This window comes from Hirundo rustica, chromosome 1 (genome assembly GCF_015227805.2).
Source record: "Hirundo rustica isolate bHirRus1 chromosome 1, bHirRus1.pri.v3, whole genome shotgun sequence".
Classification (NCBI taxonomy): Eukaryota; Metazoa; Chordata; class Aves; order Passeriformes; family Hirundinidae; genus Hirundo; species Hirundo rustica.
Genome location: NC_053450.1, coordinates 120,171,490 through 120,193,107, shown reverse-complemented (window position 1 = coordinate 120,193,107; position 21,618 = coordinate 120,171,490). Strand labels below are relative to the sequence as shown.

The following is a 21,618-nucleotide window of genomic DNA, read 5'->3' as shown; positions in this document are numbered from 1 at the left end:
AGTAATCAGTAATGATACCCAGTCTTCTGTGCTGAGGACAGGCTGAATGGGATTAATATATTATTAGGAAGAACTGAATTTCCAATTAGGTGCCTGGATACTTCGTTCAGCTGTGATTTGTAATGCTGAAGACTCATATGGAATTACAGGCTTGCAATTATGGTTGGGGTTCTTTTTTCAGTCTGCTGTTTTTCCATTTGTATTATCTAAATTATATGCATTTTTTTTTTTCTTACAGAAACTCAGCAAGTACCAACACTTTGGAGTGAGAAATAATCACAACTGATTATGTAACCCAATCATCCCTCATCTAGACTATGGCAGCATGAACGGTAACTGGTTTGTTAGTGGCAACTGTTGAAACAGTGCTGTTAAAGCTGGGATAGGATTATTTTGACAGTCCTGCAAGGTATTTTGTTACCAAGGACTTCTTCACAAAGTAGATCGGCCAATTAATTTCATCTCTTCAAACTTATAAATTTCTACATATTAATTTAAATTATCAGCACTACTTGAGCATTCAAAACCTGAAAAGACCAATAAGAGAAAAATGGATGACCTATTTCATTGCTTGAAGCCTGTTAAATTTATAGCACTTTGGCCTGTTATACTGTCCAGCTGAACATCTGTGAGTATTACATTAGCTGGAAGTGCAAATGTCTATCAATTTAAATCCTAAAACCATGTCTCTGCCTACCTTAGCTAAATAACCAAGCTCCAGGAGGCTGAGGAGAGCTGAACACCCAATGAAGAACAAGAACAAGAGACAACTAGTGACAACTAGTTGGTAATTTGGGAGCCTTGTGTTTCCAAACCATGTCAAATAGCTTTTAGATACTCAAAACTTACAGCAGAATCCAGAGCTAGAAAAGAGCCAGTGTAGAAGCTAAAAAGTTTAGCACAAACATGAGTGGCATGAGAGCTTCCGAGAATATGAATATATTTTAAATCCTAAATCTCAATGCCTGGGATAGAAGTACTGGAACTTCTCATAGCTGCTGAGAGTGCCCTCATTCACTGGATTTGCTGTACAGCTCTTTCTTGAGGTGGTGTTACTGTCCTCCACGGAACAGAAAAGACTTTTGCTTTTAAGGTGTGATGGAGATTGTGCTGTTTACTAAGGTCCCTGCGGCAAGCTTCGAAACAGTTTTTAGCGTGTCTCCACCAGGGTGGCGTTGCAAATAGGGATTGTTTTGCTGAACATTTAAACTTAACTTCAGAGAGAATTCACTGGGGAGCCTCTGAAACACTTTCTATTTCGTTATTTTTTGTGTCTCTATAAAAATATAAATTATGGCACTTGCAAACATAGCTGCCCTCATTTGAAACTTCTATACAACTATAGGCAAAATACTTATAACTGTACAGGTCTGGACCAACAAGCATGGCACTAATATGTAAAACAAAACTCTGTCATCTGAACCTATTAAAAATAGTATATTTACATTTTGTTGCCCTTAAATTATTTCTGCAAAGGCTGTACCAAATATGGACAGACAGAATACACTTAAGAAGAAGCTGCAGTATATTTTTTCCTCTTACCAGGAAAATGCTTTGTGCCCTACATCATAAATTCTTCATAACTTTATCAAATCTCCACATTCCTGTTGACAGAGCAGTATGTGCACAGTTTGTACATGACAATGACCAAACATAACTACAATTTTATGTTTTGATTCTTGTATGGAAAGTATAAGGTGCATTTCCTGATGATACATGTTAATTGGCACATACAACAGGCCATCCTTTAGCAGCCACATCACGATTAAGCTACAATCAATTCCATCAACAAAGGTTGGTTCAAATTGTATGCTTTTATTATATTACGCAGGGAAAGAAAACAGCCACCCAAGGACCACTTTTAAATTCAAAAGGGAAAAAAGAGAATAATGTTGTAAGGGAATAATGGGAAACTCTTAACAAAACAAAGAAAAAGTCTCTCTGAAACAATGTAAATAATGTTGTTCTACACCTAATTTTACTTCCACTATTGTGAACAGGATTCGCATCAAAGTTTCACTGCACTTCAGTTTCCTGTCTGCATTGTAAAACCCTTGCTGGAGCAAGTTCTGAAGTTCTTCTATAACTCAGAGAAGCTGCCTGTCTGGATTTTGCCAAGCAGCTGCAGTGGCCCTTACAGAAGTGCGTGTATGTGTCTGCTCCAAAAGAACAGCTGTACCCTTCAGTTCTGCTCCCTCAGTGTATGCTGGGGATGCCTTGCATCGTGAAAAGGCTTTTGGACCATATGGGTGCCACAGAAAAGAGAAAGAACACCAACTTCAGCTATGAAGTGTTATTTCCCTTCTTTTACATTTTCAAATCTCGTGGGGGGGTGGGGGGGAAGATACAATCCTATGCAAAGGTTCAGGGCAACCAGCACCAGCCCTCAAGCTCATAACCATGACACTGGATGAGTTGCTGAAAGCAGCAGATACTCTTTTGCTCTTCACACTCCTTGAAAAGCACATACTGCCATGGGCTGGCTGAAGATGAAATGCAGTAACCTACCTTGAGCATGGCAGAGTATAGCAAAAAACTGCCTGAGCTGAGCTTGTGAATTTGTTGCTTGAATAAGCTGTCCTCCAGAAATATAAAAAGAAAGGCTTAAGAAAAAGACAAAATGTTTGCTAAATAAAGTGCAGAGGGCCATCACAAATTATTAAAAGACAAATTCATAATATGGTTCAAATAACTTCTTAAATAAGCTCCACACATTCTAAAGGGAATAAGAATTTGTTTATTAAGAATTACTCTCTAACTTCCTTCACTTCTTATTAGGTATTTAGCTAATACTGTTATGCATGGCATTTTTTGCCAATAACCTGAAAAAACATGTATGAAATTAGCCTTTCAGTTAAAAAAAGGTTGCATCTAAAAATCTGAAAAATTAATTGGCTCAAAAACTTCTTACAGTATTTGTACATTCTTGAGACAACATCTAATTCTGTATTGCACTGCAAACGTGCTGTTGTACTAGGCATAGGCATCCTGCCTAACAAAATACTTTTTTTGCTGTTTCCCCCAAATATTTACAAGCTGACAAAAAGATGAATAGAAGAGAGAACTTTCTTCAGCCCTGAAGATGTACGACAAAGCTTCCCTCAGTCGTGGCACTGCCACGCGTTTCCCCTTTACCTTTGCCCAGCTGAACTGGCATGCTTTCAGACTTCATCATCCTCTGCTGGTGTGACTGGTGGTGGTGGTGCTGCTGCTGGTGGTGCTGCTGATGCTGAAGGGCTTCCACTGTGCTCCTGCTTGGCATTGAAGTGGGAGGGAAGCTGCTCCCGCTGGCAGGAGTGCCCACTGCCCCACCTGAAGCCATGGCCGGAGCAATGAGCTTTCGGCCAAAATTCAGTAAGCTGTTGGAGACTTTGTTAATGTTCAGAGGGGCGGCTTTAGCACTGGCACTGAGAAAAGAAGAGGAGAAATCATTGCATCATTTGCCGATGGTTTGGACAGGCACTGCCATACATGCATCGTTCTTCAAAACTGGGAGATAAAAATCCAAGATTTGAATGTTACAAAGAAGGTGTTTTACTACAGCTGCACTGGTATACACACAGAGACCACAGGGACAGGGTGTGGTATCAATTTTTGCCAACCAGAAGTGGACAATTTTTTTGGTCCTTCTCCCTGAAAAATGCAGACTAACTCCAAACAAAGTGAGTTTTACCGATTTTCTTAATTTTCTTAATTTGTCTTCCTAAATTAAAAAAAAAAGAGTGACAAAAAGCAATCCAGGCTCCACAGAATCGAAAACTTTATAAAATTGATTTTTGCAGTTATTTGAAGACTGCTTTAATATTTATTTCTGCTAGATTAAATTCTCTCCAATGTTTAAAATGACCCAACCCCAAACATTTCTTTCAGCAAGCAAAGCTAACACTAAACTGTCCGTTTAGGCTGGCAGAGCTAGATGTCTCTTACTCTTAAGTTCACCTTCTGCCCAGCCCAATCATTTCAAGCCAAGCACTTTTTAACAGGAATCCTGATTTCTAAAGTGATTTTGCTGAAGAACTGCTTCAGGGTATAACACATATACTGAATCACAATCCTTGTAATTGTTACTTTTTATTTTTAACTACAGTGGCTATTTAATTCACCTCAGTTATATGCAACATTAAGAATGAGGAAATTGTCGAACCATTTAATTTGTCTAAAATAAAGAGGCAAAGAACCTTCTTATTCCCAGTAGAAGTGTTCACATAACCCACAGATTAGCAAAGCCATTTCTGTTTGTTCATGCAATAATTCCCTGCCTTATATAATTAATGCTTGAAATACCCTTCACAGAAATATATCACAACCACAAAGACCTTTTCACTCCTGAGGTTTTATTTTACTGATCTGTACTTCCATGATATAAATAGCTGTCTTTTAAAAACATGAAGAAATATAATTAAAACCAACACAATCACTAGACTGGGGGAAAATAGCTTTAAAATGTTTTGGGGAAGTTGAACTTAAAATAAACTACAAATTAGTTAATATGGGTAATTTTGTAACTTCTTGCATACACCTGGAAGAGTGATTTTGATTTTGCTCTTCCTATAGTTTCTCTATTTGTCTCCAGAAACAGGGTTTTTTTAGAAAATACAAACATGCACACACATATAGAGCATGTCCAGAAAATAACAACAGCTAAGTTGTTTAGAATCAGACTGGATACTCAGAACAGACAGAAAAGGAGTGCTATCAGAAGGAAGTATGAGAGCCTGCACACTCACACGATACAGCCCCAAGCTGTATGGGGTGCTTCTGCCATATACCAGTGACCAAGAAAGATGGCATCTAGAATTTTTTAGGAGGAACAGCAGTGCAGAGACTGGGACCAAGCGTTGCTTCCCAGTTTATGGAAGCTGGGAAAGAATGATTGCTGCATACTAATTAGAGGATGTTTCTGTGTCTCCCGATTTTATTGATTGCTGCTGGTGTTACAAGGAGTACTTCCACAGTCACCTGAGGATGACTGACAAAGTCAGCACGAGGAAAGCATCTGCAGAATTATAAAATACTGTTGCAGGAGGTCCAAATGGTTTCGAAAGCTAACTGAGTAGTTGTGAGAGACAAAGTGTTAATGGTTAGTGACTCAAACAATTGCTGATGTGCAAAAGCTGCAGGTGCCTTGATGAGGCCAGGTTTGTACCCCCCAACTGAGGAGGAGGAGGAGAGTTTTTGGATGTTTGGTGGCTCCTGGGTGAGAAGAAGAAGTCTGCTGACCCTGACCCTAACAGACATCCAGAGACAGCAGTCCACTTGGTCCACGCAGTGCCTGCACTGAGTGATTCAAGGATTGCTGTATCTCGGTGCTGGACCTTTGCTGCAGCACAAAACGGATTTTCTGAAGTTATAGCTGATTTGATTCCACTAACAGCTGCAACACCCAACATTGCAAACCCAATATAAGCACCCGTGTGACTGAGCATTGACAGGTTGGTTTCAAAACCCCCTTCTAATTGTCCTGCCTGGGCGGTGAAGGAGCCAACAGAGAGTTGTGGTTTCCAGTTTATTTCAAGCAACTGAATGCCAATATTGCGCCTTTAACCACTGCTGAGCTGGCACAGGCTTGGAAGGGAGGGCCATACACCTTTAACAGCCTCCTGCAAGGGTATGAACATTCACCCACCATTGAGCAGGCTGCGCAATGAACAGTCTCACTCCCTCTGGAAATGAAATTAATTGGAGGAGACCCTCCTGAAAAGGTGGGGGAAGCAACAACAGCAGTGTGAAAAGTGCTTCATGAGACTGAAGTTGAGATTCCACCTGAGTAATATCTTACACAACTTTAGCTATTAAAGGGTAACCTGTCCAGACCAACGCGAGACTTGTATTGTCTTCTTTTGCCAGGAATGATGCCAGCACACTCTCACTGAAGAGCAAAGGACATGAGTCACCCCTCTAAGGGCAGCCACCTCAGGAGTCCAACACTTTGGTCCCCTCAGACCCTCCAGAACCTGGATTCACCAGATTAACCAGATCTGAGTGATGTATGGCCAGTGGATTTATATGCAAAGGCTCGCAGAAAACAGCCAGGAAGATTTGATAATCACTTTCCCCTTGGGCCCTTTTAAATATTTGGTTATTTTTGTGGTAGATACAGGAGCACAAATGTCAGCATTTCAAACTGATGTTGCTGCTTGAAGTTGCTTGGATTATGCCAGACAAGAAAAGGTGTTAGGTACATGAATCAACACTCAATGGATTGCTTCGTTTTAATAATCTACCTGTAGTAGGCTGGGTTTTCTCCTTTCTTTTTATAGGAATCTGCTAACAGATGAGGTCAAGCTGTGTTACCCTGGTTTTTCTGAGCCTTTTGATTTTCTTAAATGGAGTCAGATCTTTTTAGTTATTGTACAATATTAAGAGCAGTTTTCTACCTTTCCCACAGATGTAACATAAACAAATCCTTTGTTTTTCATTCTCTGTCCTTTGTTTGCATATTTCTAACCTGAAAACAATTGTAACTGACAATTGGTCTGGCCACTGAGGCTGAGGGGTGGAAACCCCAAAAAGCCAATCTTCTGCTAGACCCACAAATGTATAAAAAGTAAGAAATAAACAAAGGGGTCTCTTCTCTCTGCTCTTTCAGCTGGGAGCTGGATCAGAAGAACCTCTGCGAAAATCTCTTGTCTGTGTGTGATTGCTTTGTGCATCTCAGTGACAAAGCTGAATGGGATCTCAATCAGTTATCAAGCGTTGCAAAAATCCCATTACATTGCTGATTTTGGGGGTCATACCAGTAATAACTTGGCTGAGATTCAGAACCAAAACTTTAGTATATTTTTTTCTCTCTGTTAACTGAAAACAATCACTAAAGTTGGAGTTTGGGGTGGTACATATCACTCACTCACCTGAAACATTGCCTTAGAAGCAAGATAATGGCTTGCACATTGAGTTCTAGGTTTATGTTGTCTCTAAGTCTAGAACTTTGACAATCACTAAAAAACCTCCTTAATTTTGCACAACAAATTATATTTATTGAAGTTAAGTGATTTACACTGACAGGACGCCTGAGCAACAAAGCCACTGGACACTTTGAGCTTAATGTGTCATTAGAATTGTGATAGCACACAGACACAACACTTATTAGAGAGGCTTGTGTATTTGTGTCCAGCAGCTAGCTTCCTTCTTGTTTCTTTATTTTTCAGCTATATTTTGCTTAATAAAAAGGTGTCAGGTTTTTTTCTACACTGTTTGATTTGCTGCTTTGATGTATATATACACCAGGACAAATTAGTTTATTTGCATTTTTCAGATGGTTGGAAAGAGACTTATTGAGAAAAACTTAATTTTACAATAAGTAAATAATGAACAATAAACATAAACAATTTCCAAGCCTTTATGTCTGAAACATGGTTTTTAGAAATGCTTCCAACAGTGAAATGCAAGAACGTTTTAGAACTACATGACAACTAGAAAGGATAGTTATCACAGATTCTAATAACCTGTGGTGTGATTTGGCTGTGCTGTGAACTGATACTGCTAATGATCAGCTCAGAACACATATAAATTAATGAAAAATAAATAATGAAAAATAAATAAATAAATAATACCTAAATATCTTTTCAAGAGGTAGTTTTTAAAAATGTATCATGAACTAAAATCTGTGCAATTTCTCTGAATGACAGCTTCAGAAAATGAGTAATAGTGAGGTGCTACATCTCTGGAGGACTTACATTAAAAGCGAGCTGAAGTCCAGTACAATAAGAACAATGTGTCTATTTCTTACCATTTAAATGTCTGATATATTAATGCAAAGGATAATTATAGCCATTAAACATGGATCAATCTACACTTTAGCCATCCAAATGTACCAGACATGAACAACAATTACAAGAAAAATGCTGATTGATTTATGTTGTAGAGTTATGAGCAGATGCATTTAAAAGTAGGGTATCAGTTTAAAAACATGAGTATCAAGGAGACATGAATTGCATCCACGAAGCAAACAATTTTGTTTCATCACAATAAGCATCATTGACCTTGACTATGAATGGTGTATTTTTAAACTAGCAGTAGGAAGATGATTCAATCTCGGCAGTTTTCTGCTAAGATGGAAATGTTTTGTTTTAAGCAAGCCTTATTCAAAGGCATTTCTCTTTTCAGTAAGTAATCATTACAAGAGATGAGAGACAAATATACGGATATGACCGATGAAAAAGTTTTATATGTGATAAAATAAGCAATATATATTAGAGATTTGTCAAGATGTTTTAAACATACCACTGAGCCTGTGGAATTAAAGATGAAATAGACCTGGTAGTTGATTTAATCCATCTCTGCTCACTGCAGAAACATTTCCTAATGTTACATCTTCCAGTTCTCTCCCTAGTCCAATCCTAAACAGTTTTACCACATTTGACGTGAGCGTTCCTGTCTTGAGATGATTTTATCCCAGATTTTCTTCTATCTGGTTTATTCTAAACAACTTCCCATCTCCTTCGGTGTGTTTGCTGAGTACATGTGTGCAACTAATTTATATTCCTACATAGATTTAATGAATTTTTTTTTTTTCTTGGAATTTAGGTTTCCAGCAGGTGTCATTATTGGGGTTTTATGATTTACTTGTTTTTTCAAAATCTTTGAAATCTTCCTTTTTGAAACTTCAAACAACTTATTTTTCCAGTTTAGGCAACACTTGAGATAATTTTTCAACAGAATAAGTAAAAACATTAAGAAAACATAATAGAATGCAGTAGTTTTTGGCACCTGTCCTCAACTTTAAAGCCTGATTTATAAAGTAAAAGATTTTGTAGTCACTCTATTTAGCTTTAATTTCTGCTTCTTTGCACTTCTAAAAAACTTCTCAAACTACTCCATTTTAATTTTAATTGGCTTTTAATGTAGCTGATTTCAACAGAATGTGACAGAGATGCAGAAGTCCAAAAGCCAGCAAGTTCCCATGAGTCAGCAGGCAGAGGGTACGGCTGGGGCCATGCTCAACCCAAGAAACTGCCCGTGGCTGTGTCAACTGAAGCATTATGTCTTGTGCTGGACTGACCTGCAGCCACCAGCAGCCACCAGCCATCGGCACCCACCTTGTGGCCACCCAGATAATATGGCCTTGATGAGGAATTTTGGCATTATTGATACAAACCAATTCTAAAATATGGGAGGAAAAGTTTTGTAAAAATTACTCAAAACCAGATTTAGATTAATTCAACTTAACTTAGCTTCTGATACATGGACACTCCAGATTGCAATTAGGTGCATTATCAGAATTAGTTTAGCTACAAAACTCACACTGGCAGTGTTTTACCCCGTTTTTAAGATACCTATCACAAAGTGTCCTCAGCCTCCCTTAAAACGATGCCAGAGAGTGACTGCAACTCTATGTGTAAAAACTTCAATTTTTCCATGTAATAATAGTCTAGGGACAGATTTGAAATAAATGTCATGGAATAAACACACGTGCTTCCAATACTGCTTATGTAATTCCTGTTTAGGATAAACGTGACTTCTGAAACATTTTGTTTATGTAAGGTCTTTGTATAGTGAACATATATTTAGAAATAACTTACCGGGTTTTGTTCATCAAGTCTGCTCCACGTGCTTTGTAATAATCTAAATTTTGTTGGAACTGGTGAGTCACTGGTCTTGGATTTCGCTAAAAAATAAAAAAGTACTTCATTGTAATTTTCTGGAAGATTTTAAGCAGAAATATGAAATATGTTCATTAAAGAGGATTAGAAGCTTACAGAACAATTTCTTTTCCTGGGATCTTGGTTTTTCAAGGCAGTAATGTCATTTACATAAAAGTGACAAAATACTTAACATAATACCAAATTCTACCTGTAATTCCATTCCACGCTCACAGAAATCCATACTCTTCCCCATGGTGATGAGGCAGTTTGCTGTAGTGGTAACATTCCTAATTAAATCAGTAATTCTTGGACAAGAACAGACACTGATATGATTTCTTCCTGCAGGTCAGGTAGAATTTGACCACCTCCAAGCTAAAGTGCTATGCTTTTAAAGAAAAAGGTAATAGTATGGAGAAACTATAGCAAACATTTTGAACTGAATACATCACGACCAGTATCTCTGCTAAGCAAAGAATTAGTTTTAGTGAGACAATCTGAACAATCCCACTAGATGGCACACGGAGCCCAGTTTTGCTCTCCAAATTCCACCCAACTCAAAACTGAGGCCATGAATAAAGAACTGTTGTCCTATAATAAAGTGTATATAATTAATATTGAAACCAGAATCCACTTGTTATTCTCCACTTCTGACACAAAGAAACTCTTTCACAGAATCACGCTGCCTTCAAGAGTTCTGAAATCATCTTTCTGGGATCTAAGAATCCATTGAACATTAAGCATAGACTGCAGTATATGCATAAAGTATCTTGATTGAATGCATGCATCCTATTTGGAGGGTCAAGTAATATTTTTAAGTAAAAAAAATTTGCATGCAGATGGAAACAAAATAACAGAGCTGTAGAGAGAGGCCCTTTAAAATATATATATATAAAAATGAGGAATGGCTTAAATAATTTCTAGTGCAAGAGAAAACGAAATGGTAAATTTCTGATCTAATGATCTAATGATCAGATATATTGTATAAAAGGGATCTAAATACTTTCTAAGTGTTTTCTATAAAGGTTTAATCATTTATTGACTGTTGCCTTATATTCTGATCTGCCTTCTTAAGTCCTGCTAGTAGTAAATACAGTTTTAGTGAACTACTCATTGACCTTTCCCAAAACTGTTGTTCACAGGTGAGAACACATGATATTTTTGACAGAGTCAGTCTTCAGATGTTTTAGTTCACATGTGATATATTTGCTCTCCAGATTTCATTACAGAATGGAATATCTACAGTCTTATCCTCTCATTTTCCACAAACCTACAGATAGCTCTTCCTCCTTGAAAATCTTGTTTCTGGAGGAGGATACCGGACTTGAATTTTAAAGACCAAAACATTGCATGAACATAAAAGGAGGGAAGAAAATTTATAGAATTGGTAAATACCAAAGGCCAGGATAATTTCTGGAAGCATATTTAAGGGTGGGAATTTCCAGATTGTTCCCTGCAGTTAGACTTAATCTTATATGAAATGTCTCATTTTCTTTCTTTGAAAACACAATAAACATTTTAAACATATATGTTTGTAATGTTCATTAAAAAATGAAGTGCCTAAAAGCTATTAGACAAGCATTAAAAAATTCCTCATCTATCCTACCACCCACACTGTAATGGCTGTTCTACATTTTTCATCTCCTCTTATAAAAACAATGTTCGAGTAACTCTACCTATTCATAGAGCCTGAAAGTCAGTCCTCATCGACTGACAGCAATAACAATGAATCAGCTTTAGTTACTATTGCTCTAGTTTGGTAATTCAATACATTTCTATGATAATCAAATCCAAACTGACGTGATGAGGATAACTGATGGTTCTGCGACTTCTGTGTGAGTAATCAAATGTAACTTTTCTCCTATGAATTAAGTAACTTCTTTCTTTACATGTTTTGAAGGGTGAGGCTGAAGAGTAAGAGAGAGCTAAAATAATGGGCACTTCTAAGCCATTAGACTGCCCTTTGAAAAGTACAAGTTACCAGGTGCTAGCCATATTTGCAATTTGCTTCCAATAACTCAGTGTATATAGTGACAGTTAGCAAAAACTTTGAAATTTCTTTTTCACCACCCAATAAATAATAAAAAAAGATTATTACACATTGCTTCTGAATTAAATAAAAACCCAAAATCAAAACAAGAGGAAAAGATCATGTGGAACAGTATCCTGAAACATATTTATGCAGAAATGACAAGCAATTGAAGACATGAAAAGCTAATCTACTATCTAAGCACTTAAAGCCATTAATAGGAATAACATCTAACTTGAACATATGAATGAGGCTCAAGCATTACTTTCACAGGGGCCTATTTAAATTCCTGTGAGGTTTAAAGGTATAAAAGGAAGAAGCAGTTTAAAGTACTATTACATGCAGTGAAAAAAAAGCTATTTGAAAAAAACATTAGAAATGCAATATAGTAAATGCCAAGGGTTACTACTGCAACCTCTTTTGTAGCATCACTGAGATATCCTCTCAAAAACTTTCAATATTTAAAAAAAAACCTAACCTGATATATATGTTAGCATACAAGTATCTGTGAAGTATCACCACAGAAAATTTAAATACTTCTGAAAACCGAAATTCAGTCAGTAAAAATACGTTATTTTGAAGATTATGATCTTTACGTCACTGTGGTTGTCCTTTAAGTTTTGTATTGTTTTCATCCACTTTGTTAAGTTAAATGTAAAAACCAGGACAGAAAACCTACACAGTTCTGATCCTTGTTCCTTAAGAATTTTAAAGTAATTCCCCTCTCTAAGCTTTCAATTTGAGCTGCCCCCTAAATTACAACCTATATATTAGGATTAAGGACTAAATTTATTTACAAAAAACCATACCTCTTTTGCTTAAAATATTCACAGTGACAATTTTTTTCCTACACTGTACAATTTAGAATGATCCAATTGTATTTTTCATTGCTTAAATAAGTTATTCCTTTTCTTTTTCAATTTATGTACATTATTTTGTTACTAACTTGGATAAAATAGTTTTTTCTTAAAAGGATAATGTTAAAATGACAGTGAAATCAATCCTTCAAATTTATAGTTTTTTAAATCCCTCCAAGAAATTGTGTGAGGGTTGAGGGTATTATACAGATCAACACATATATGATATTTCCCCTAGTAAGGAAAGAGAGAACAGAAATCAGAGAAAAGCTGTCTATGACAATACTAGAACCCCCCCTTTCTCGCACACATTTTCTAGGAGTAGAGTGCTGTATCTGTAATTCTTCTAATCTTAATGTCTATTTAGAGTGAACATAGTTTCAACTGGTAGAAAATGCCCATTTTATGCTTTTAGAAGGACAATGTATGAAATTCACATATAGAAACACATAGAAATTGATGTGATTTTGGACTTTGTCTCTTCAAAATGTATTAGCCACAGTCCAAAGGGAAAAAAAAGCCTGAAAATGTTTCAGGTGTCTCTGAGGTACTCCTGCCTCTGAGCCTACTCTGCCTAAAAGATCCTCCTGTCCCTGGCTCATTTGCCTGCTGAAGTCCTCTCCCTGTCCTCCTGACTATTCCCAGGCGCCCCCAGACGAACTCACTCCAATTCCCATGGCTGCCAGGAGGTTCTTGGGGACTTTCTATTGCCTTTTTCCTCTTCCAGGGACGCTGGGCTGAGCTAAGTTATACCCACAGCTGCACTTTTCCTAGGCGAGGGACTGACGCTGTGGTCAGAATCACACTGCACGCAGCTGATTCCCTAAACCTGCTCAAACTGCTGAAAAGCAAGTTTCCTACCAGCTACGGATCCTGCTCCATGTGCTCAAATTCCCAAGTACACCCCTTTTCCTCCCTGGCCTCTGGAGACATATTGCATCACATTAACCACGGAATAGACAGGATATAGCAAAGCACGCTCGTGTGTGACAGAAGTCACAGGCTGCTCTACAACGTCCCTGATACCTCACCCCCTGAATACACAGCATGTTTAGAAGTTTACATGCAGGTGCAAGCGGAGGAATCTTGATAACACTCTTCTTTGTTGAGGTATTTTCTTTTCTCCCTTTTTAGTTTTATTAACGAGGAGGGAAAAAAAAAAAAATCAAATACAATTTTGCACAGAATCTGAAGGTTCAGAATAAGAGACAAGAATGAAAAAAGATTTTCAATATATCTAATGAAGAATGAGACTTATTTTAGCAAACATGCTATTGCCTCAATGCCAAGGGAAAAGCACTTGTCATTAGAGAAATGAATTGCTCGGCTGTTTATAAACAAAAAGCTCTGGGGGAATTTCTCAAGGCCCAAACCACAAAGCATTGCGGGGTTACACAAACATATGTTGCAGGCGTTTTAGGGTAGACAGGTGGGAAAAACGTCAGCTACTAAAAAAATACTCCACTTAATAGATTGTATCTGAAACTAGCTAACCTCAGTGCAACAGAGAAAAAACAAACAATAGCAGCAGTGAATTCTACATCCAGGTGCAATAGGCTGACCAAAATAATCATCTCACTAGTGTCAAATGGAATTTTTTAAAACAATTTTTTTCCAATATGTTATCCAAATTCTGCCAAACATTTATCATTTTTTTCCCCTAAACTACTAGTATTTTAAGCCTAAATCAAAACCCAGACTGAACCAAACATATATAAAAAGAAGAGAAGGATAATGATGCAATGTTGTTCAACTTATTTAAAAAAATATTTTTAGAGAGCCAATTTTCTCCTTTTCCCCCTTGTCAGCTGACATGGCAATATTGGATTCCTTCATAATTCTTGTACTGCCTAAGACATTTTTGTATTAAAATTCTTTTTTTTTTTTTTTTTTCTTTCATTTGTTTCTAATTAAAGTTGGAGGATCATGTGACCCTAAATTCAAAAATGACTGAGAGGTCAGGAAAGGTTGACCATAGCTAGATCATCTATGCTACTTTCTTCATTAAAGATGACATAAACATGACAAGAATTTTGACTGGGAACAGAGCAGAAATATAGCAGCTGAGATGTGGATCAGGAATACAGGTTGTTCAGTTCAGCAGCAGTTTTTCTATTAGGCACTGATAATTAATATGAAGCATTTACTAATTACTACCTAAATACTTGAGAGAGAATTTCACCTTTCCTCTTTTTATTCTTTTGTCAAATATTTAAACAGCTCCACCCCACATGAACATACAGGCTTAACATTACAGAAACATATCACAGTATTTTTTACACTAAACAACCAACCCACCCTCAACTCCAAAGCACCCAAAGCAAAAAACCATTCCCCAAACGAACAAACCTTTCTTTTCACCTACTAATTCTCCTCTTCCTTTATTATACCTTCTGCAGCAAGCAAAGGAGCACAAAAGGTATTTTATCCACCTATGAACCACTGAGTTATTAGAATGAAAAAACCCAGCGAGACATTAGAAAATACAAGGTATTACTGCCAATTCAAAAGCAGTTCAAGACCGAGAGCAAAATACCATCTAAAACGTAGACTGACAGTTTATCAACACTGTATACGAAAGCAGCACAACATGAAGGGTACACTGCACAGAACTAATAAAGAACTTCCTTTAATCACAGGAGTCAGGAGATCCATGCACTAATATTGGTGTTGGCAAAGGAATGCCATAATCCTCAAACTGGGAATAATGCTTCCTGTTTACATTTTTCAGAAGATGCTAAGGGTCTCAACCACGGACCTTGTAATTTACAATGCAATAACAGCATGAAGAATTATCATATTCAATTGTTTCTAAAGAAAATTAAGGAGGATTTTTTTTCTTTTTCCTAAGCAACAAAATTTCCCAGAAAAAAACAGAAAAGGAAATAAAATTCAGTTAATTGGGTCAAGAATGGAAGGCACACCTGAACTCTGATTAGGCTGATATAAATTATCTACAGTTTTGTTACGTGACAATTCTCCATTCCCCTGGCAACTAGAAATTTCAGACACCAGGAAGATATTTTAAATACTGTGCATTATGGTCTGTTTTTAACTTCATATACACATGCTTTCTCTCACATGGGCATTCTATGACAAGAGATGAAGAACTGAAAAAAAATGACAAGTGAGATTTAAAAATGCTTCAGTGACTTGAGTGAAAGAAATTTCTAGTTGTGTATTTTGGCTTCGTGTCCTAACTGCTTGGGAAGCCTTTTTTTATTTTCATTTATAGTATTAGAGAATATTGCATTTTAACAGGTAGATCAAATCCTACCAAATCAGCTTTTATTGATATTCCAGACAAAAAGACTCCAACCTGCCAGCGTTCAAGTTCATACCCTGCGTAAAATCCCCATCTTGCATCAACAGAATCGCTTAAGTACCTTTTAAATCTGCCTCTTAATTTAGTTGCCTATTTTTCAGCTGAACCCTTGGTTTTAAGAAGTAAATTAACTAAATAGTAAGGTATAAATCTGACAGTGTTCAGCTCTATCCCGTGACAGATTTATGCTCTGGCATCTTGCAGCCTCGCACAGTTAGGAACAGGAGTTTTACAACATTGTGGAGGAAAGCTCCAGGCTTTTGAAGGGAACACACAGCAAGCCTCGCTTTAAACCCTGGAATGCTCCAAATTATGAGATTTAAAATATGACATCTTTATGTACAGAAAAGCTACCACATTATGGTTTTATTGGCACTCGTTTTGGACAACCTGCATAACTCACTGATGGCTTTGTGAGTAATGCAGTTATCCGAAGCTTATACTTATACACCCCTTGTAACCACACTTACAGCATTACATCCTCTCCAGATACACACATGTACACAAATCTCACATATCAGGGAAAAACAAGAACATTTTAAGGTGCAATTTGGTTATTTCCGCTACGAGGAGAAGAAACAGAATAATTCATGTTCTGCTGTAATGTGCTATGTAAACCACTTGATAAAGGTCCCCAGGGGATGGAAAAAAGCTCATTCACAGAGCCCCATGCACACACCACACCAAAAGGAATATGACATCCAAGTCTTCTCGTGAAACAGAGAGAGAAGCTAAGGGCCTGGTGCTGCAGGACAAGCAACTCCTTTCATTTAGGATTCCAATCGTGAGGAATTATCCTAGAGAGACATTTTGATCACTACTGCTCCTTAAAAAGACAAAGGACAGAAGACATACCATCTCCAAACCTAAATTTCCATAAAAAGTTACAGCAAAGGATAAAACATACCATTCCCAGTTCTATCTTGACAGTATTTTGTTCTTTCAGAGAAGTGCTTCCCAATACAAATGTACTCAAACAGCCTTCATTACAATTGATACACTAATATTTACTATAAAATATGTAGATACACAAGCAGTATATCTACATTTGTATCAGAAGAGTCTGAACTCAAATTCCATCATAAGAGATTGGATATGATTCAGTAGTTAATCTTTCATATATTATTGAAAAGTTATGAATCAATTTTTATATAACTCACAGTTTGTGTTTTGTAAATTTTAGTAAATAAATTATGACATGGAGAACTTTTGATTAAGTAGACTCAAAGTGCTTTAAGTGCTTCCTTTTGATAAACTATCTTGCAAACTAGAAATGATTAATCGAATTGTCAGCTTGCACATGAGAAGAACCATAATCACCTCACTCTAAATACATTTTATAAGAGTAATTTTATAAATAACATTATTAATTTTTTAGGAGAGGGTCAGTAGCTTTAGATGACTTTTTAAACAGAAGTAAACTTATCAACTGAAAGAAACAGCCCCAAGAAATTCACAAGCAATAAGTTTTATTGGTAGCTAAAGTAATTAAGAGCTTAAAATGCTTCAGATTCTTGCTTTAGCAGCAAGTACAATCAGAATTGCTTTTACTTTGCTACTGAGGATGTTAAACTTCTCAAATAGAAGGAACAGTTTAAAAATGCTGTCTTCCAAAGAGAACGTTCTGGTCCATCTTGTCTCCATCTGGTCTCCATTTCTTGGATTCTTGCTGTCAAATGTTAGCCAAAAGTAGAAACAGTAGTTCCTAACTCACCTTTAGGCATTTCCTCTGAAAGACTCTGCACCACCTGATCCTCCCAGAAATCAGCAGACACACCACCTACTCCTTTCTGCCCTTAAGGAGCCAGTGGCTCTCCTTCCTCCTGGGCCACACAAGACGAGCAATGAGGGCAACGAAGTCCCCTGGCTGGGCTCTGCTCTTGCTGCCAGCAGGGGACTGCAGCATCGCCTTGCTTGGCCCCATACAGAACTGGGACAAGTCCTTTGCTTCTGCACCATCTTACCTGCGGCATGGATTTAACTATGAGAGGTGTCACTGTTCTGGAGGCTTTGCTTTATTCCATATTATTTCCCACCATATTCCTATTAATTTAAATGTAATGGTTGTTTAGTTTAGATGGGTATGGTATTTGTGAATTCTTACCCACACAGCTGGCCTGTGTGTGCAATGCTACAGAGAGAGCAACACTTGGGAACTGCGTTGCCATTGGCAATCCAAGAGATCAGCTTTCTCCCTCGAGTGATGACTACTGTCTTGCATATGGCGCTGCAGAATGAGAAGGACTTTGAAAGGTTTCTCATTTGAAAAGTCTTGACTCGATGACTAATCAACCACTTTCCAAGTTTTTTTCCTGAAAATATTGCTTGTGACATACAAGATATATTGAGGATGACTATTTTATGGTGGGTGGATTAAATGGTTAATGTACCAGTGAAGAGATTGCAATGAACTTTGACAGAGATAACAAAGCTATTGTAATCACAAGTATTGACCATGTAGCCTTTTTGTATTCTAAAATGCATAGGTGCACTGGGAAAGAAGGTGCTGAAACAAATGTACAAAAATGAAGCGGATTTTTAATTCATGGTACACTTACTATTTTTATGTGGTACTATGGCAACATGGTTATTCCAAGTAATTTATCATTAAACTCTTAGCCGCCTGTCATACCTTATTCTATTAATGAAACACAATAACTGAATATTTAAATCAATAATTCTTTAAACAAAGCATAGACTATTTCATTGGAAAATATAAGTTTTTCATTTTAAGAACATGAACATAAACAGAGAGTAAGTTAATATCACGGCCATCATTAAAAAGCTTAGCATGCAGCTACAGAAAAACATTGATTTATTTAAAGTGAGGTGTTTGGAGTACATCTAACCTTACTGTACTTGAAGATGGGAATGTTAGAGTATCAAAATGCTTGAGTTCACTACAAGGAATTGAATGTGGTTATAAAAGCAGAGGTCAAGTTGAGAATGGTGCCACATTTTTGTCCATAAAAATCTATCTACCTTGCACTGAATATGCAAGATCTTAAACTTCCAGAAATGAAGGCAAATAGAAGTTCTCTGTGAATCACTAAAAGTAAATGCATTTATTTTTTGTTTCTCATAAGTCCTTTTCGCCCAGACGAAGAGATGTGTAGCTTTTAGCTTTTCTGGAAAACCTCATTTCCTTTATCAATAATGTCCCATGCAAAGGTAACTCTCCTTTAAAGCACAGGTGGCTTTACTCAGTCAGGCAACTCTCCTTACTTAAAGCACAGGCAGCTCGTACTGCACAAGGATATCCATTATCCCAGCTTCCTGATAACTTACTTGCCATGCACCTAACCTCCCCCCCCCCTCAGTGTATTACTGCTCCCGAAATATCAGTCACATTCCTCATGATCAAAACTAAAAAGCAAAAACGTTCGCTCAGAGTCCCCCTCCCCTTGCTGGTACCCCTGTAAGGAAGAGGAGCCGCACCCCAGCAGTACCTCGGCGCGGAGGTACAAATTAATGAGCTGCTAATGCCGGAGCAGCGCCAGATCCCAACTTCGGATTGGCTGCAATCTGGTCATTAAAGAGAGGTAATTAATGCCAGATTGCACACACAATGCTAACAAACAGACAAAACAACCCCAAACCTGCTTTTCTGCTGCCACAAACGGCAAAACAACAATACTGACATAACGGTAGCGTTCAAAGGACAGTTGCAGCTCTGCAGCGGCACCTCAGTTAATGAGTGTATAGAAAAGAATTTATCTGAAGAAGAAGAAAGTGAAACTCAACAGCCTTTCAGGCACATGAAACCAGCTTGGAGAAAACTATGAGACGGTGGCAGCTACTTAAGAAGAAAATTCAGCTGAAAATAAATGTACAAAGAGTTTGGTTCAAAATTCCAGCAATGTGTTTTCCCCTTGTCACTCATTGCTCAGATAGTGAATAGCGTTAAAAGCTAGAATGCAGGTTTTTCCAACTATTCCTTATATGAGTGATCATGATCATATTTTATTGCTCAAGTTTTCTGGCAGTACCTGTAATTTCAGTCATGACAAACTAATATGACTTCTTTGAAATGTCATGTATGCTTCTCCATGGATTTAGCTAGAATTTAATACTGTAATATAGCCACTTTCAATGTCAGCAAATAGCTAAAATACAATGCTTAGAAAATAGCAGCAGCAGTAGCTATAATATTATTAGCATAAGTAACAAATTAATTTCCATCAACCAAGCACATTCTTACTTTTTTTTTTAATTGATAGCTAATGATAAAAGATTTCTCCATAGAATTAAGCTCCTAAACAGCTTGCTCAATGAATGAGACAACTCACCATGCTAAAATACCTGAAAGCAAACTTATTTTACAGAAAAATTGAGAATAAATACAGTAAGCTTTCAGACAAAGGATAGTTGTCAGGTTCTTAGTATGCGGTGCAAAACTGTAACATTCTATGTAGTGCTTTAGTTTTCTAATAAGTCATTGTGATAAGGTTAACACTTCAACATAGAACAACATACAAATAAGAACACCCAAAGATGAAAATTACTTTGCTTATGTTGCTGTATTAGAATTTTATTTGCTAAAGGGTGAAAACAGATTTTCAAAATTCACAGTTAACTTAAAACAATAGTTTTAAACCTTTTATTCCTAGCCCTGGCTGCCTTCAGGAAGGAAAGAACATCTGGTTATTTAAGGAACACAATATGTTCACATTTTCTATGACTTTTGTTTCTAATTGGGTTTTTTAATTTTTTTTTTATTTGAACAACTCTAGTTAGAACTATGTTTTTTAATCACTTTATATTTTTCCAATGCCCATCTCCATATCTCTACTTCTTAATTTTGCTGCCTTTGCTGTGAAAATTAACAGTGCTCAATGGTTCTGATAAGGAAAAAAACTGAAGAAAATGAGCCACTCGTGGTGTATTAAATATGCAGACACACACCTTCAGTCAATGTTTTTGGATATACATAAAAGAACCTTCCCTTATTTTTTCATTTCACATATACACAATTTTAATAGCCCATTCTTCCACAAGAAGCTTTATTTTTATATTCAGAAGGACTGTAAGTGCATAGAAGTTACTTTAATATAAATAATTGAGGCAATTATTTGTTCAAAGATTAGAGATGTGAAACAAGTACTCTGCTAAGCAGGTTAACTTTATCACCCTATGCAAAGACAACAACACTGATTTGAGCTTTTCATTCCATGTTTTCCTAAGAAGTGGAGCTAGCCAAATGCAGAAAAGGCTGAAATTCAATTATTCTGCATTGATCCATACTCATGCCTCTAAAATTAGTATCTCTCAGGCCCCCCCTCAGAGACAGGTGCATTAACTTGTTTTCATCTATTGCAGAGAAGTGTATTTCTCTTCTGTGGCACTGAAAAATATCAGCAATGTGGTATCTAAAATGTTCTCTCATCTCAACTGCCAACTGGGGCTCACAAAGTGAACAGGAAAGCTGCTGCAAGCATTAGGTTAATGGCAAGTACTAATTACTTTTCATATTATTGTTAATACTGGATAAGGCTTCTGGTAAGGTTTGATTTCACAAAAGGTCAGGAAATTTTACTTGTCCATCTTTAAGAAAAAAAATGCCTCCCATCTTTTAAGTACGGCTTTCTTCTGACATTTAAGTTGCCCTCCTGGTGATGACTGCACTGAAAAGAGGCAGTAGAATGCGAGAGGTTCATCAAGACTAAGTTTAGCTCTCCTGACAGACTACATGACAGAAAGGAAGAAGGAAATACCTGTTATGTCAGAGCAAGGAAAGAGAAAAAATAATAGGTGTTTTTAGATATACAAACCCAGGTTATCCCCAGAACTGAAATTTAAAGATGGAAAAGCTGTATCAGGTTTAAC

At 37.0% G+C, this 21,618-nt stretch overlaps 1 protein-coding gene across 7 annotated transcripts in view; it reads right to left on the bottom strand.

Annotated features, from left to right (window-relative positions):
- The window catches only part of TBC1D5 (TBC1 domain family member 5), a 317,128-nt gene that overhangs the window by 49,577 nt on the left and 245,933 nt on the right, over positions 1 to 21,618 (bottom strand). For all 7 annotated transcript variants that reach the window (XM_040072842.2, XM_040072823.2, XM_058421817.1 and 4 more), the window contains 2 exons: positions 9,522 to 9,607; positions 3,136 to 3,407 (listed from right to left, as the gene is read on the bottom strand). In XM_040072842.2, coding sequence (XP_039928776.1) covers positions 3,136 to 3,407; positions 9,522 to 9,607 — 358 coding nt within the window. The remainder of the gene's footprint in view (positions 1 to 3,135; positions 3,408 to 9,521; positions 9,608 to 21,618) is intronic.